This window comes from Hemicordylus capensis, chromosome 4 (genome assembly GCF_027244095.1).
Source record: "Hemicordylus capensis ecotype Gifberg chromosome 4, rHemCap1.1.pri, whole genome shotgun sequence".
Classification (NCBI taxonomy): domain Eukaryota; kingdom Metazoa; phylum Chordata; class Lepidosauria; order Squamata; family Cordylidae; genus Hemicordylus; species Hemicordylus capensis.
In genome coordinates, this window is record NC_069660.1 from 295392446 (window position 1) to 295409348 (window position 16903).

The window sequence follows — 16903 nt, forward strand, 5'->3', positions numbered from 1 at the left end:
TTTGCGCCTCGCTGGCAAAGCAGCCTAGGCAGTCAGCCTCCAAAACATGGTTAGGAGAGTGAGATTGTTTGCCAGCTGTGGCTGCTTGCAGCTACAGCTGGCAGACTGTAGTCATCTGGGCAGGCAATCCGCCCACTGAAGAGGACACCGTTGTTTGTCTGTGGGGACGTATGCTCTTTAGGGTTTCCTCCCCACTAATCCTCTTGCCCTTTCTCACTGCTCGTGAAAAAGGGCTCTTTGAGTCAGCAACAAACTAATTACTCTTTTAGAATCATGTTGAAGATCTAGAAATAAGGTGGATCTGCTGGAAGAAAGCCTATTCAAGATCATTTCATTTACATAAATATTTATCTATACTTATTCTGATTTTCCATTAATTTTTCCAAAGTAGATAGTGAGAATGTGTACTTTGAAATGTCAATTACACACACACACACACACACACACACACAGAGTACTTGGGGATGGAGCCATAGATCAGAGGTAGAGTACTGTATATGTTTTGCATTTAAAAGGACCATGTGCAATCCTTAGCATTTCCATGGAGTGGTGGGTAATGACTCTGTATGAAATCCTGAAGAGTTGCTGTCTACTAATATTTATATAACAGTTTTCAACAAAAGTTCCCAGAGTGGTTTACAAACAACAAACACAACAACAACAACAACAACAGTAAGTAAGTAAATATGACTCCCTGTCCCAAAAGGGCTCATACTCTTTAAAAAAGCATGTTAGACACCAGCAGCCACCACTGGATGTAAGCTGTGCTGGGTTTGGACATGGCTAGTTGCTCTCCTTGTGCTAAACAGAAGAGATATTTTAGTAGATATATCAGGGGAAGGGTGCAATTTTAACAGGTATTTCACTGAAGTTAAGCAGCAAAGGACTGACAATTTCATTCCAGGTTATACACCAGTCTGTTCACACACTGAATGTGAAAGTTATAGGCAAAATATCCTCAACAAAAATTCCCTTGCAAACTAATTGAAATAAATAATGTGAGTGTATGTATACATGCACTTAAAAGATCAAGCATGGATGATCTGTGATTACTCCATCTTTCTCAACAAGTTGTATTATTGTACGAAACAAAAACAAAGAATAATTCATACCATGTCAGTAACATCACAAGCAAAGTACAAGCAAATCAATATAATTAGAACTGTGTACCAGACAAGTTTAAGAGTGCTGTAATCTCATCAGATATTTTATACTGGAATTAGCATTGCACTTTTTCATTTTTATGAATATTTTGAACATAATGTGAAGAGTAAAAGATGCATAATTAAGTTCAGAATCAGTATAAAAGACAAGAATCTGTCTATGTGTGTGCACATGGGTTTTGACCCCCGTTTTAGCTTCTTTTCCTTTTCCTGAAGAGCAGTTGTCCTACAGAGACACAGTGAGCCCTTTCCTACGAGCAGAGAGAAAGGGCAAGAGGGCTAGTGGGGAGGAAGCCTTAGAAAGCTTACCTCTTCAGGGACAATCTGGCCCTTTCCTTTGGGCAGGTAGATTGCCCACCAAGATGATTACCAGCTGCTGCTGGTAGCTCTGAGGGTCGGGGTGTGGATGAATCATCCTGCGTTGCCCCACCTGCTGAAGCTTCTATAATGCACCGTGTGAGTGCTCAGTGCATTGTGGGAATCCCCCTTCCCTCCCAGAAACTGATAGGGAGCCCCACAGTTGATCAGCCCTGGCTGCAAGCAGCCAGGGCTGGCAGATGATCTTGGAAAAAGGGTTAGGAGAGCGCTCACTCTACTAACCTCTTTTTGGAGGGAGGCTACCTAGACAGGTTTGCCGCTGGGGCATCACTGGGATCCGGCTTTATTCCAGCGGTACACACACGTGTAAAACCGGGCTGGGCTTTCTTAGCCTGGTTTTGTACACACATGTGAATAGCTTCGACATCAAAACACAAGTGTGCCCTGATCTTGAACCAGTGACCTGAGTGGTGTCAGAGATAATTTAACCTGTCTGTTACCACCCTGATCTTGCTTTTGGATCAAGCTTATTCAGTGGTAGGAGCAACTAGGATATCTGTTTTTCCTGACTACAGACTGCTTTTGTTCTCTTCGTTGCCTCATCTTTGTGTTGCCCCACTCTCAAAGAAATAGGTCTGCCGCAACAATCACAATCCATTTCCTAAACTTGAGAGAACAAACTATTTCCTTCTACTAAGCTCACTTCTGGAATGTGGGGAGAATGTTTCTGTGATGAGAACAATTTCTGACTCCCATGTGCTGTGCGGGTATGTTTATCTATATTCCTTTCTATTTATGGAAGGTTTTTTATGGATTTATAAAACTGTAGCTTTGTATTAGAAAGCATCTGTTAATTGATGCCACAAAGCTATAGGTTAACCTTAAATACAGCTCTCGAAAATATTATTTTTAGTTCTGCTGATTAATTTTTTTGGGGAAAGACCAGAATAAGTTGATCTGCCAATGCTTTAGCATCTTTTTATTTTCACAAATGTGTATGTGAAAGGCTAGCATGGGAATGATCTGGCAATTTACATTCTAGTAATATACAGTGCCCAGTAACCACTCTATGTTAGTCACTGATGTCTCAGAATGTATTGGAAATGATGAGACATATTTGACTATTTTTTAAAAAACAAAATGGAAGTATAACGATAAAGATAAATACCTAGGATGAAGTGGCCAGAATACTATGCTGGCACACTGTTTCATAAAACATGAATCTAAACTGATGCTGTTGGGTCATTGCACAAGCAAATTCAAACATATAGGCTGGGGAAAATATTTAGAAAGCACTAAGCACTCATACATTTTAATTTTTAAAAGAAAATATCATGATTTCTGTATCTCCTTTGATCTCCTTTTTGTATAATGTCTTTTTTACAAGCTGATAACAGGGAGAGTTATGCACAGTAGCATTAAAGTCTTTGTACCGTGTTGTTTTCTTTTTAAACACATCAGCGGTAATTGTGGTTTCCAGATCATCACAGAAAATAAAGCTGTTAGATGTTTGGCCATCCCAGAACAATCTGATCTCCTACTCATATTAAATATTTACAAAGAACATTGTCACAACACATTCCTCTCATATAAATTCTAATAAGACAAAATGATCAATTTTCATAAAGGCTAATTTCTTTAATGCAAGTTTTCGTTGAAGAATCCTTTAGTGAACAATTCTCTATATAATTCCAGCAGTGAAAAACAATTTAGTACTAAAGTTCTAAATGAAAGCAGGCTGTGGTAACTTTGTTTTGTTTTTTTGAATGGGGAAAAATATTTCACCAAACATCTTTAAAATACACATTCTGCCTTTTAAAATATATGAATGTTCCTGGCCATTCTGTTTGTGATCCAAAGAGACCTCAATGTGAGCCTGAAGACCTCTGATCATCCCACCAGAATGCTGGTCCAACTTGACAACTGGAATTATTTGTGGCACATCAGATGCTGCTCCAGAGAGTGTCTCAACTTTCTGGACAGGCTCTTTGAGATGTATGAAGGGTTGTTCTGAGAAGGCAGCTTCCAAAGCACATGTATGAAAGATCAACCTACTGCCCTTTATATCCCTTTGGACAGAATGAGAATCCTAATAAATAACAGAGGTTGTGAACACGTTTGCCCATTTTGTTAAAAAACCAAGCAAGTACCTTGACTACTACAAATTATACAATACTGTCCAGTGTGGCCTATTAAATTGTCCTCACACATGCAATGGATTTTTTTTTAAGGCAAATTAATCTGGTGTCTTGCTATGGGTTTTGGGAGACACTTAATGTTCACTTCAAAGAAGAGGTGCCCATTGAGACCAAATTATTCTCTAATTTAGATAGAAATCTGAGCTGTATAAGAATTTCTAGTTCCTCCACTCAGCTCCCAAACTCACTCTTTTCAAAGTGAGTTTTTCAGCCAGCTTCCCAATCCACCAAAAATTAACTCCTTCCCTCTACAACTTGCTTAATGGCTGGCCAGAGCCATTCCAGCCATGAGGAGAGATCAAGAAGAAGATCTCTGCCACTCTTATCTCTCCAGCATCTGGTGTGTTGCTGCATAGCAGTACACCAGAATAAAAAGTCTCTGTGGCTCTTGGGAAATATTATTTTCCCAGGAGTCTATGAGAAATGTACTCTCCCCAATTTTTAGGGAAGGTCAGTGGGCTTCACTGTGGGGGGAAATTGAGGTTTGACTTGAAAATAGGTAGAACGGCTTCCTAGTTTGTTTGTTGTTTAGTAGGAGCAAGGCTTCTTTCTGAACAGAAGCTGAGAGATTATAGGCCATGAGGAGATTAGCTCATGCTAATTGTTAACTAGCCTTGTTAACTATAAGACATTGGCTTTTGCCTTTGGGACTGTGTAAGTATAACATGTTTCCCATTTCCAGAGTCAGAAAAGCAGTTGTGTCTTCTCTTGGTTTCTGCATACCTATACAGACTGGTGGGTTGGGCTGCCAGAAGTACCGATTTTCTACCTGAATGCAGGTTATTCTCTCATCTCCTTGCAACTCATAGCCAGGGTCACACTGAAAAATGACTGTGTCTCCAGGTTCTCTTCCATCCCCATTTCGTGTTCCGTTCATGGGGACTCCGGGATCACGGCAGGCTGTGGCTACAGAGCCTAGAAGGAAAAATAATAATTAAAATATCAATTTTTTAATTGATAGTAAGAAACACTGCATATTTAAAAATTGTTAAGTAGTTCTGGTATGCCAGAGAGTTTTCTAGGGCTCTTTTCTTTGGGGAAATCATCACAAAAATATATGGTCCAATTAACCCCCCCCCCCCCGCGCGCACACACACACACACACACACACACACACTTATTCCTTTTAATTTACCATCTGTTTTCATTACTGAGTACATCACATTTTTGTAGATTCAATGTAGCATTTCAGCACTTGGAATGCAATACCACATAGGTCAGTAGAATGGATATGCTGAACTGTTTACATATAAGTGCTGTTTAAAGGATGAGAAGGATCTGAGATAATGCAAATAAAATGAATTACATTGTGCCTTTGTATCTCCACCAGATGCACCAGAAATTGCCACAGGATATCCCAGGATAGGTCAAGTTGCCTCCCCATTTTATTCATATCTAAATAGTTGGGCCAAAATCACAACATACTCTGGGTACAATCCAGGGGGAAAGTGTACACTGTTGCAATTGCCTCTACCCAAAGTTTTCTACCCACAATTTAGTTTACTGTATTTTCCTGTGTTGCTAATTAACAGAATAGGCTCACAGTATTTAAGAGATCACCTTCCTATCATGAACCCTGCCACCTATTAAGATCATCTGGGGAGGTCCGGTTACAGTTGCCACTGGCTCATCTGCGGGCGGCTTGGGGCTGGGCCTTCTCTATGGCTGCCCCAGGACTTTGGAATGCACTCTGATTGCTTCTCCATCTCTGATTGCTTGTAAAAAGATCCTTAAGACATACCTATTTTCTCAGGCTTGTAATTAGAATTAATTTTAAACTGTTTGTTTCATTTCTGTGAAAGTGTTTAAATGGTTTGTTTTTGTTTTTATATGGTTACAATTAATTATTGAAAAGTTATCAATGTGGTTATCCAGGTTTGCTCTCTTTTTCTCAAACATAGGAATTAGAGATGGAAGTTTATGTCTACATGAAAGGTAAAGGTAAAGTGTGCTGTCAAGTCGATTTTGATTCCTGGAGCCCACAGAGCCCTGTGGTTCTTTGGTAGAAGAAGGGGTTTACCATTCAGGAGGGGTTTACCATTACCATCTGCCGTACAGTATGAGATTGATGCCTTTCTGCATCTTCCTGTATCACTGCTGCCCGATATAGTACCAGCGGGGATTCAAACCAGCAACCTAGATATCTCTTAAAAACTAACAAATGGTTGGAAGTCATCATCAATAATAAGGACTCAGAATAATTGCTCTGTTTGAACAACATTTGTATTTTTCATTTCCTCCCCAACACATGCCCAAAATTGGTTTTCTTGTGCTGTGTTTGTTTTTTCTTAAATACACTTTCCCCTCTCTTCATAATTATTAAGGCCGTTCTCATGACCAATATCAGGTCAGGGAGGAGGGCAGGGTTCAATCTACCTTATCTCCAGATGGTTGCTCTGCTGGTCTTCAGCGCATGAGCTGTACGCCAATATGATTCGCACTCAGGCATGCAGCCAGCTGAATGGCGGCCTGGGTCCGGCCCTGCCTGGCCGCTCCTCAAGCGACGTCCCATGTCCGTGAAGTTACGTGCACAAGATGTAGCTCGGGCTCCATAAGAACCCCCAGGGCACTCCCCCCCCACATCGCTGAGCAAGCTCTGCCCTTTCATTTCAGGCAGCATTTGCTGCCTGAAAGCTTCTATCCCCCTTTCTCTCCCTTCATCGAGGGAGAGAAAGGGTAATAGGTGCTTCCAGGCAGAAAGTGCTGCCTGAAATGACATGGCAGAGCTGGCTCAGGGCTCGCCGGAGCCCAGGTGGGCAGGGGGAGTTCACTCGGGGCTCTTATGGACCTCAGCCATGCCCACCTGTGGGCTTTGGCAGCCCTTCTCACTCATAGCCTAGATCCTTTGAACCTGTTCGCACAACCGTAGCTCTGCCCCTATTTGCACTGCTGTATGCACATCCTGGCCTCCAGATATCCCACAATGCACCATGCGGTGAGTGCAATGCATTGGGGAATACCCCAGTGAGATGGGTACTCTAGGCACCCATCTCTGTGTGTACTCAGGCTGCAAGCAGCTTGAGCCCACACACAATCCCAGCACCGGGGTTAAGGACATGCTAGCGCTTTTAAGCTCAGCTAAAGGCCAGGCTTCAAAGTATGGTTAGGTGGGTAGGCAACACCGGGATCCGTGTGGATCCCAGCGCTGCACACAAGCAGCCTAACCCAGGCTGGGCTGCCCTAGCCTGGGTTAGGCCACTCATGAGAACAGTCTTATTACTTACTGACTGTGTATTTTACTAGATTTTGCTTTAATTTTGCCTTTGCTTTATTTTTGCTATGTTATGTCTCATCCTAATACCTCTGAACTACCTGCCTGCCTGCCTTCTTTGTGCTTGGTACTTTAAAGCCATTACTGTACATTTCTAGTATGTGAGCCAAATACCAAAGTTTCTATTAGCTGCTTGCTTCTTTCAGCAAGAAAGAAGTGAACACTTTTCCACTGCTCCCCATGAAAACGTGTTGAGTAAGCAAAAATTCCAACAAAGATAAAGTTTCTTATAACCTTGCAATCACACCTGCAATGCAGTCTTGAAACAAAGCTTCTTTCAAAGCATGGGGAGTGAATCCAATAAGCCTCCTGCAAAATGTGAACATGCACAATTTGCATTGTACTACGGATGGCAATGGTAAACCCCTCCTGTATTCTACCAAAGACAACCACAGGGCTCTCTGGGCGCCAGGAGCCAACACCAACTTGATGGCACACTTTACCTTTGCATTATACTCTGCTATAGTTGGGGAAACGTTTTTCATTATTCAACAATATCGTTGATAGTTTGTTTATAAAGTACTGCACATAGACACAGTCCAATGGTAGCATTACTGGAAGTAAAACAGAATTTATGTAGCTCCATTTTTGAAGACATGAGCCCTTGAAGAAACCATATTCACTACTAGCTGTGTCAATATGGTACCATATGTGGAACAGCGCTTTTTTCTTGATGTAACTTGATTTTTCCTGCATTCCTCTTGCTGTTGTTCCATATTCATGAGCTTCTTTCCACTGTGGAGGAGCATATTGGCCAAAACAATAGAATATACAATGCTCCATATCCCTGGCCAGCAACTAATTTTTAGCAGGGATCACATTCCCAACTGAGCAAATGTAGCAGCAGAATAGTTTAACATGGTGACTTGCTCCCGCAATAAGCCAAACCACAAGCAAAGGGGCTCTTTGACTTTCTATATACAAGTGTGAAGAGGAACAGAAGCTTTGGCAGAACCCATCATTGAGGCAACTCAGTTGCTCACTCTCCCTTTCCCTATGTCTTGACATGCACAGGAGTGAGCAGCCGAGGAGCAGTTCAAATGTGGTAGCAGTTCATTGTGTTTAAACGTAGAACTAGCCCAATTATGCAGAAAGAGGGAAGGGTTGTTCTGAAGTTATAATCCTGGGGCACTGTGCCCAGGAAGTGTGTCAACTAGCCATGTCCCCTGGCATCAACAAGTTCTATGGACACAAACCCCCGCGTGCCTGGGTTCAGCATGTGTCTAAGAAGTACAGCACTGAAACTGCTGGGTTCTAAACCACACAGATTTTATTGCCCCAGGTTCAGTGCTGTCCTCTTCAGACAAACACTGACCTTGGGGAGAGCAGAAGGTATGCCGACAGAGCACATTTGTGCCAGGGACATGGCTAGCCTGCACCCGTTCCCAGGTTCAGCACACACAGTTTCCAAATAACTGAAGAGCTCTGGAATCAGGCCCGACTGTAAAAGCGAAATGAACAGGCTGGTAAGGAGTGCAAAGCCTCGTCTTGCCTGCAGATGACCTCCCTTCAGCTTGTCTCCCCAACCCTTTCCACTTTAGCCATGTTCTGATACTGGAAGTGTGCTTGGCTGGGGAAAGGGCTGAGCCCATAGCTGGCAGGATAATTTTTCAGTCCTTGACCATGCACACTTTTGCTGTTAAAATCAGGCCTCATCCTTTCTTTCAAGCTCTGTTAACACATAAAAGCTGCCACCACCATTTCTAGGTTGGCTCTGATGTATGTAGGCTTGGGACTGAAATTGTTGTCAAAGTGAAATTTCAAGATTCCTCTCAGGGAGAAGCACCAGAGGTTTTTCTCACCCCCTGCCCCCTTGGCCCACACGGGTGGGTGGATGGTCCCTGTCACCTGCCCACCCACTTGCTCTCCTCAATGCCTTTGCCCCTCTGCTCCTAAAGCCGCCAACTGCTTTTATGCAACCGGCCTACCACAATACATTCTAATAATGTGCCCAGAAGCAGCTGGCAGTTGCAGGAGCGGTGGGTGGAGGAGCAGAGGAGAGCAAGTGGGAAGACGGGTGGTCCCTGTTGCCTGTCTGGCTGCCCACTTGCTCTCCTCGCCAACAATGCTCACTGCAGGCAGCTGGCCTGCCACGGTATGGTGCATTATAATGGCATTGCCACACGACATGGCAACATGATTATAATGTACCATGGCCAGCAGCTGCAGGAGCGGTGAGCAGAGGCAGTGAGGAGAGCAAGTGGGTGGCTGAGAGGGTGACAGGGATGGGCAGCACCCACTCGGTCACCTGCTCTCTTACTCTGGTGATGGGAAGTGTGCATGCCCACTTGTGTATGTGGGGGGCACCCACACAGGTGGAACGTGACCCATGCCATTGGCAGGGTCACATTCCCCATTTGGCACCCTAGGCAACTGCCTGGTTCACCTGGGGGATGAGCGATCCCTGGGTGAGATTAAGATCAAGAGAAAGGGAGTTCCAGAGAGTTGGAGCCAGCAAGCCAGAAAGGCTTGCTTTCTCAGCCCAATCTTGGAGATGCTGGGGAAGGCACTTGGAACCTAGATGCTCTTCCCAGAGTGGCTCCATCCCCTGAGGGGAATATCTTACAGTGGTCACACTTCTAGTCTCCCTTTCATGTGCGACCAGGGTGGACCCTGCTTAGCTAAGGGGACAAGTCATGCTTGCTACCACAAGACCAGCTCTCTTCCTATAGGAGCACAGGAAGCTGCCAATATACTGAGTGAGACCATAGGTCCATCTAGCTCAGTATGGTCTACACAGACTGGCAGTGGCTTCTCCAAGGTTGCAGGCAGGAGCCTCTCTCAGCCCTATCTTGGAGATGCTAGGGAGGAAACTTGAACCTAGATGCTCTTCCCAGAGTGGCTCCATCCCCCTAAGGGGAATATCTTACAGTGCTCACACATGTAGTCTCCCATTCATATGCAACCAGGGCTCTGCATGATCTCACCAGCTGGGCAGAACTATATGGCATATGTTCATTCACATATAGAAGTGATCAAAATCAAGACAAATGCAGGACCTAAAATGGCTTTTGTCAGTTTCAGGATTTGAGCAATGATTTCTAGAACTATCCAGTCAGATATATCATCTTATGCCCTAAATGAGTCCAAGCAAATACAATAACCCTCCACCTTTAAATACTAAGTAGGTTATTTGTTTACATTTCTCTTATTCTTATTCTCTAGTTAGTACTACTTCTGGTTTTGAATGTTGTTACCTTCAGTCTGAATAACTAAACTGTGCAAGATATTCAAGTAATTTCCTGAATTTACTGGCTTTGTCTATTTATATCTATATCTATATCTTAAAATCACAGTTTGCCTTCCTTGCAGCTACTTCACATTCATGATTCATCATCAACCTGTGATGAATAATCCTCAAGCCTTTCTCTTCTACCATCTCCAAAATATGAGTTTCTAGCAGAAAGAGAGAAAATGTTTCAGATTAGTCTTCAAATGATTTCTTCTTATATGTTATACTTTCAAATTTCATCATTTTAAAATTACTTCATTCCAAGTAGTTTTCTAGTCCTATCTGCCTAATCTTCCTATCCTCCTCCTTTCAACGATGCCTCCCAACTTTGTATCATTAGTGAATTTCATGAATGCATTGCTTTATCCAATGCCAAGGTCATTAAATAGAAATATTAAATAAAATATTTCCCAAGACTAATTTGCAATAATTCCACTTGTAAACCTTTCCCACAAAGCCTCAGATAAATTTCAATCTCAGTGAGTTCTATACTTATTTTATAAGAGTTTTCTGTATTTTCAATTTTGTTTGGCTAAAACAGACATAAACAAACTAAACATAACTAGACATAACAGTGGCAGACTCCTCCAGTGGTGCTGAGAAGGTGATTTAAGAAGCATTATTGGTAGGCAGGATGGGGGAGCTAAGACATTTCCCATCTGTGTTTTTATCCACTGAAACTGTTATTTTGTCAGGGCTCTCCCCCGTTGGGCTCCATGACTAGAAGCAACCCTCAACAGGATAAAAATTGATTTCAACAACGGTCGCCACACTGACCCGATGGCACAATCTTTCCTTTTCAAAGAGAAAAAATGTGAGGAACATAGAAATATATGAAACTGTCTTATATAGAGTCAGACCATTGGCCCATTTAGCTCAGTACTGTATGCACTGACTGGCAGTGGCTCTCCAAGGTTTCAGACAGTAACCTTTCTGAGCCCTACCTAGAGATGCCAGGATTGAATGTGGGATCTTCAACATGCAAAGCAGATGTTCTACCTCTGAGCTATGGCTCTATTCCCAATCTGTTGTTGGAACAGGTTCAGCACACACGGCCATGCTAAACTGATTGATTGATTGATTGATTGATTGATTAAGTGCCATCAAGTTGGTGTCGATTCTTAGCAACCACATAAAATAGATTATCTCCAGAATGATCCATCTTCAACTTGGCCTTTTAGGTCTCTCAGTGGTGCATTCAATGCTGTTGTGATCGAGTCCATCCACCTTGCTGCTGGTCGTCCTCCTCTTCTTTTTCCTTCAACTTTCCCCAGCATTATGGACTTCTCAAGGGTTTTCACAGAATGTGTTGATAGTATGATAGTTTGAGCCCAGCCATTTGTGCCTTGAGTGAACATTCTGGATTGATTTGTTCTATGATCCATTTGTTTGTTTTCCTGGCTATCCATGGTATCCTCAAAAGTCTTCTCCAGCACTAAAGTTCAAAAGTGTCAATGCTTTTTCTATCTTGCTTCTTTGAAGTCCAGCTTTCACATAGAGTGCCATGGGAAAAACCATTGTCCAAACGATTCTAATCTTTGTAGGTATAGACACATCACGGTATCAAAATATCCTTTCCAAGCTCTACATTGCAACCCTACCAAGTGCTAGTCTGTGGCATATTTCTTGACTGCTGGGTCCTTTACTGTCGATGGTCAATCCTAAAAGATAGAAGCTATCCACCACTTCAATGCCTTCATTATCAATTCTGAGGCTGGTTGCTGTAACCGCTGTCATTAGTTTAGTCTTCTAGTCGTAGTCCCATGTTAAATATCCCCACCATTTTTAAAAATAGATTTTGCATGGCTCAGGTTGAGTTATGCTGTGTCAAATACAATTTAGTCCTCAATGATATTTCTTCTGCGCTAGTATGTGGTGGACCATAACCCTCAAGCATCTCACTAAAGCTGAAGATTAGCCACATTTATCTAGTATAGCAAAGCATATAATGACACTGTTCATACAGCATTAAACATGTGGTTATTTTCATCTAATACATGTTGAAAGGGTATGCCATATTGGCTAAGATGCTATTCTAACAAACACATGGCCTGGAAATGTATAAACAGGAAACAAATTCCAGTTTATACCAGTAACCAGAAAGAATAATCCTGTAGAAGATGGTTTTGTATGCACACTTGTTTAAATGTTTATCAACAGTAAATGGAAAACAAATGGAGAACAAATTCATAACAGAATCAAAATTATTTCCCTTCACTTAATGTATCAATGCTATTTTCTTGGGAATATTCTGTTTAATTCAATTAATGTAAAGCAGAATTGAAATCTTATTAAGAAATAATAAGAGATAGGTTTAATTCATTTCCCTATCTATGCAACCACATGGAATTAACAATCTGAAATAAATAGGGACGACAAGAAGGAGATCTTACTATGGAGATCAATGCTACAACCCATTTAAAAGACTTATGTACCATGTTGCAGTTCAAAACTGCAGTCTACTGGCTGCAGACATTTTGCAGCTTTCTTAAATTAATTTAAACCACATTTCCCCCTGCTGCTAAAACAAAGAAGGTGAGATGGAGCAAGCTTATCAGCTTTATTTAATGCCTTAATTTGTTTTAAATTTCTAGTATGGTGATCATGACATGAAACAGTAATTTATCATAAGATAAAAATTGTTAGTGGTAGATCCCATTCTAATTAATATTTCAGCTGCTAATGGTGGGAGGGCTTATTATTTTAGCACTGGTTCAACATTTCAGGGAAACCAACTTCCTCAGGAGATTTTCTGAGCAATTTCTACTACTACTACTACTACACCAAAACTTATGTTGGTGTATTCTTTTCCTTGGTAAGGAAAAATTCATTCTGTATAAATTACAAGTTAAAAAGGACACACTTCTGCAAAAATGCTTGAGATCACAACCTTAACCCATAACAAGTTACCAAATAAATATATAAGCAAAGCAAAGGGAACAACTATCCAGAAATTCTTTAATCATTGTAGATTGTTCTTGTCTGAGCAAGTCAACAAAAGAGAGGTATTCAGAGAACATAAATGAAACACTAACAGATCAGTTAGCTAGCAAGTCCCTATATCTTTTAATCAGTCTCTATATAGTGGTATCTAAAAGTATTTTAGTGGACATGACAAACTGCAGGTCAGATCAAGGGGACTGAGTTTCTAAAAGGATAAAGTTTCAAGTCTAGAGTTGGGACTAGAAAAGTGAGTCATGTCAAGAGAGAGAAAATTGGATGATGGGACCAAAAGTCAGCTAGTATACATGATGGCTCAGATGGCTGGCTGGTTGTTTCCATTTCATCCAAATTTCACCTACTTTCTTTTCTATTTCCATTTCACTCTTCTGCTATAAATCATTGGATTTTTTTCTACAACACCCTCCACCACAAGAAAACCCAGAAAACAAAAACAGTTTAAAAATGTAGCTTTTCAATTGCTTTCACATATTGGACCCAGCCCAATACAGGCTAGGTGTGGTTATTTTTAACCTGGATTGGGCTGCCTCTGTCACAAGGTCCTTGTCCTGGGTTGTGTGTGTGAAGCCCGAGCCCACACAGAGTTGGGCAACTAGAGCTCCCAACTCACAGGGGATTCCCCCAAAGCATTGCGCTCATTGCACAGTGCACTGTGGGATACATGGAGGCCAGGACTCATTTTTCTGGCCTCCAGGATGCTGTGTAGCTCACAGCGGTACTCATCATGTGGGTGCATTAGCCATGCGGCTCGGTTCATTCCAACCCACCCTCCCCGCTGCTGTCACAGCCATGTGCATGACTTCATTTCCTATCCAAATAACTGGCACAATAATATGTATTAAGATTCAATGACTGACATTGAACATGGCAAGGATGTTGTCTTAGCTAGTTCTGCTAAGTCAGGAACTTGTATTCCAGACTAGTGCTCTACTGGTGCAACAGGATGTGAACAACCTATGGCTCACTTCCCACTGTGAAATCTCTTCCTAAGTACATATAATTTGCAGGAATAATGTAAAGCATCTGCTTTCCTTGTTGCTCAAGTGCAACACTTGCACAAGCGAACTGAAATTGCAAAAGATTGAGTAACATTGCACATCTGCTCAGCTAAATGACCTTGAGAACACTGGAAGCGGTCTTTATCCTGAATCAGGCCATTGGATCATCTAGCTCAGCAATGTCTACATTGACTGCCAGAGGCTATCCAAGGTTTCAGGCACGAGTCTTTCCCAGCCCTACCTGGAGATGCCAGGGATTGAAGAACCTAGTATCTTCTGCATGTGAGGCAAATGCTCTACTACTGAGCTACAGTCCCATCCCTTTCTACGACAAACTACAACTATAATGAATATTTATTTTTCATTTTGCAACAAAAGTGATTTGATTTCAACAAATCAGTCCCCTGAAACATTCTGCTGTGATGCTTTTAATGGGTTCTTTGTGGACAAAATCTCCTGTATTCAGGTTGACTTGGACTCCACTATTTCTGCAGGGTCTATGAAGGAAGTGTCCAGCAATCCCTCTTGTAGTATTAGTTTTGATCAGTTCCAATGGGACTCCTGAGGATGTGGACAAGCTGCTTGGGGTGGTGCGGCCTACCACTTGTTCTCTGGATCCTTTTCTGACTTAGCTACTTCTAGCAGGGAGATTGTGGGAGGTGGCCTAGTTAATATCATAGATACATCACTGAGGAAGGGTAGGGTGCCTCTATGTTTGAAGGAGGCAATGGTTGGACCACTTCTTAAGAAGCCTTCCCTGGACCCCTTAGCAATGTATAATTATAAGCCAATCTCCAATATCTCTTGAGCAAGGTGATTGAGAGGGTGGTGTCCGACCACCTCCTCGTGGTTTTGGAGGAAAATGATTATCTAGACCCATTTCAAGCTGGCGTTAGAGCTGGCTATGGGGTTGAGATAGTCTTGGTCAGACTGATGGATGACCTTTACCAGGGAATTGACAGAGGGTGTGTGACTCTGTTGGTTCTGGATCTTTCAGTGGCATTCAATACCATCCTTCTGCATCGCCTGAGGGATTGGGGATAGGGGGGCACTGCTTTGCAGTGGTTCCTCTCCTATCTCTGGGTAGGTTGCAAATGTTGGAGCTTGGTGACAGTTGCTCCTCAAAACAGAAGCTGTTATATGGAGTCCCTCAGGGCTCCATTCTGTCACCAATGCTTTTTAATATCTACATGAAACTGCTGGATATGGTCATCAGAAGATTTGGTAGTGGGTGTTATCAGTATGCTGATGACACCAAAATCTACTTCTCCTTTTCATCTGCATCATCAGGAAATGGCGTTCATTCTCTAAATGCCTGCCTACAGGAAGTAATGGGCTGGATGAGGGATAACAATTAAAACTGAATCCAAGCAAGATGGAGGTGCTCATTGTAGGGGCTCAGAATGTGAGGGATGAGTTAGATCTTCCTGTGCTGGGTGGGATTACACTCCCCCAGAAGGAGCAGGTACACAGCTTGGGAGTACTCCTGAACCCAGGCCTCATCCTGGTATCTCAGGTGGAGGCTATGGCTAGGACTGCTTTCTATCAGCTTCGGCTGATTCGACAGCTGAGTCCGAATAGTGGTGCATCAGCTGGTAACCTCCAGGCTTGACTACTGCAATGTGCTCTATGTGGGGCTGCCTCTGTATGTAGTTCAGAAACTTCAGTTAGTTCAAAATGCAACAGGCAGATTGGTCTCTGGGGCAACCCGGAGAGACCATATTATGCCCGTTTTGAAACAGCTGCACTGACGGCTGATATGTTTCCAGGCAAAATACAAAGTGCTAGTTATTACCTTTAAAGCCCTGAACGGCATAGATCCAGGTTACCTTAGAGAGCGCCTTCTTCTGCATGATCCCCATTGGCATGTTAAGGTCATCTGAGGAGGTCCGTCTCCAGTTACCACTGGTACATCTAGTGGCGACTCAGAGGCTGGCCTTCTCTGTAGCTGCTCCTGGGCTGTGGAATGCACACCCAGCAGAAATCCATAATCTGAATTCATTATTGTCCTTCAGGAGAGCTCTCAGAACCTATCTATTTGGCCTGGCCTTCCAGGGTTTTTAAATTATTGTAAATGTTTTTAATCTGCTGTAACCTGGTTTTACGGGGGGTTTTTTAACTGTGTTGAATGTTTTAATTGTTAATTGTTTTATTGTGTTTTTATATTCTCTGTTTTTAACTGTTAATTGATTTTAATTGTTTTGTTTTAATGTAAACCGCCCTGAGCCATTTTGGAAGAGCAGTATAGAAATCGAATGAATGAATGAATGAATGAATGAATAGAAGTTCCCAAAACAGTATACATAGATATAAATACCAAAAAAAAATGCAACCCTTTCCCCAAAGGGCTCACAATCTAAAAATAAGTCACCAACAACTACAGGAGGGATGCTGTGCTGGGGCTGGATAGGGGCAGTTGCTCTCCCCTTGCAAAATAAAGAGAATTGCCACTTTAAGAAGGTGCCTCTTTGCTTAGTTGGCAGGGAGTGCTTTCTTGCATGTGTGCATCTTTGCTCATTGCACTAATGCAGTGTTAGTCTGAATGTCAGTCATCATTTTCTGCAAATGTATGAGATGCATAAAATCCATAGAAAGCAATATGTTTTTTCCCCAATCTCATTCATCGGGAGTGGTCCTGAACTATGCATTTCATCACAGCAGAGAAGAAGTCTGCAACACTCCTTGTTGCACCTAAAATTCAACAGCACAAGAAAGCTATTGACTTCATGCCTTCTTGTGGACTCCCTAGAGGTATTTAGTTG

At 42.3% G+C, this 16903-nt stretch overlaps 1 protein-coding gene across 7 annotated transcripts in view; it reads right to left on the reverse strand.

Annotated features, from left to right (window-relative positions):
• Positions 1 to 16903, reverse strand: part of CSMD3 (CUB and Sushi multiple domains 3) — a 1041917-nt gene that overhangs the window by 275368 nt on the left and 749646 nt on the right. For all 7 annotated transcript variants that reach the window (XR_008306202.1, XM_053246219.1, XM_053246218.1 and 4 more), the window contains one exon: positions 4403 to 4594. Coding sequence is in view for 6 of the 7 variants with exons in the window: in XM_053246219.1 (XP_053102194.1) it covers positions 4403 to 4594 (192 nt within the window). In the remaining variant the exon portion in view is untranslated. The remainder of the gene's footprint in view (positions 1 to 4402; positions 4595 to 16903) is intronic.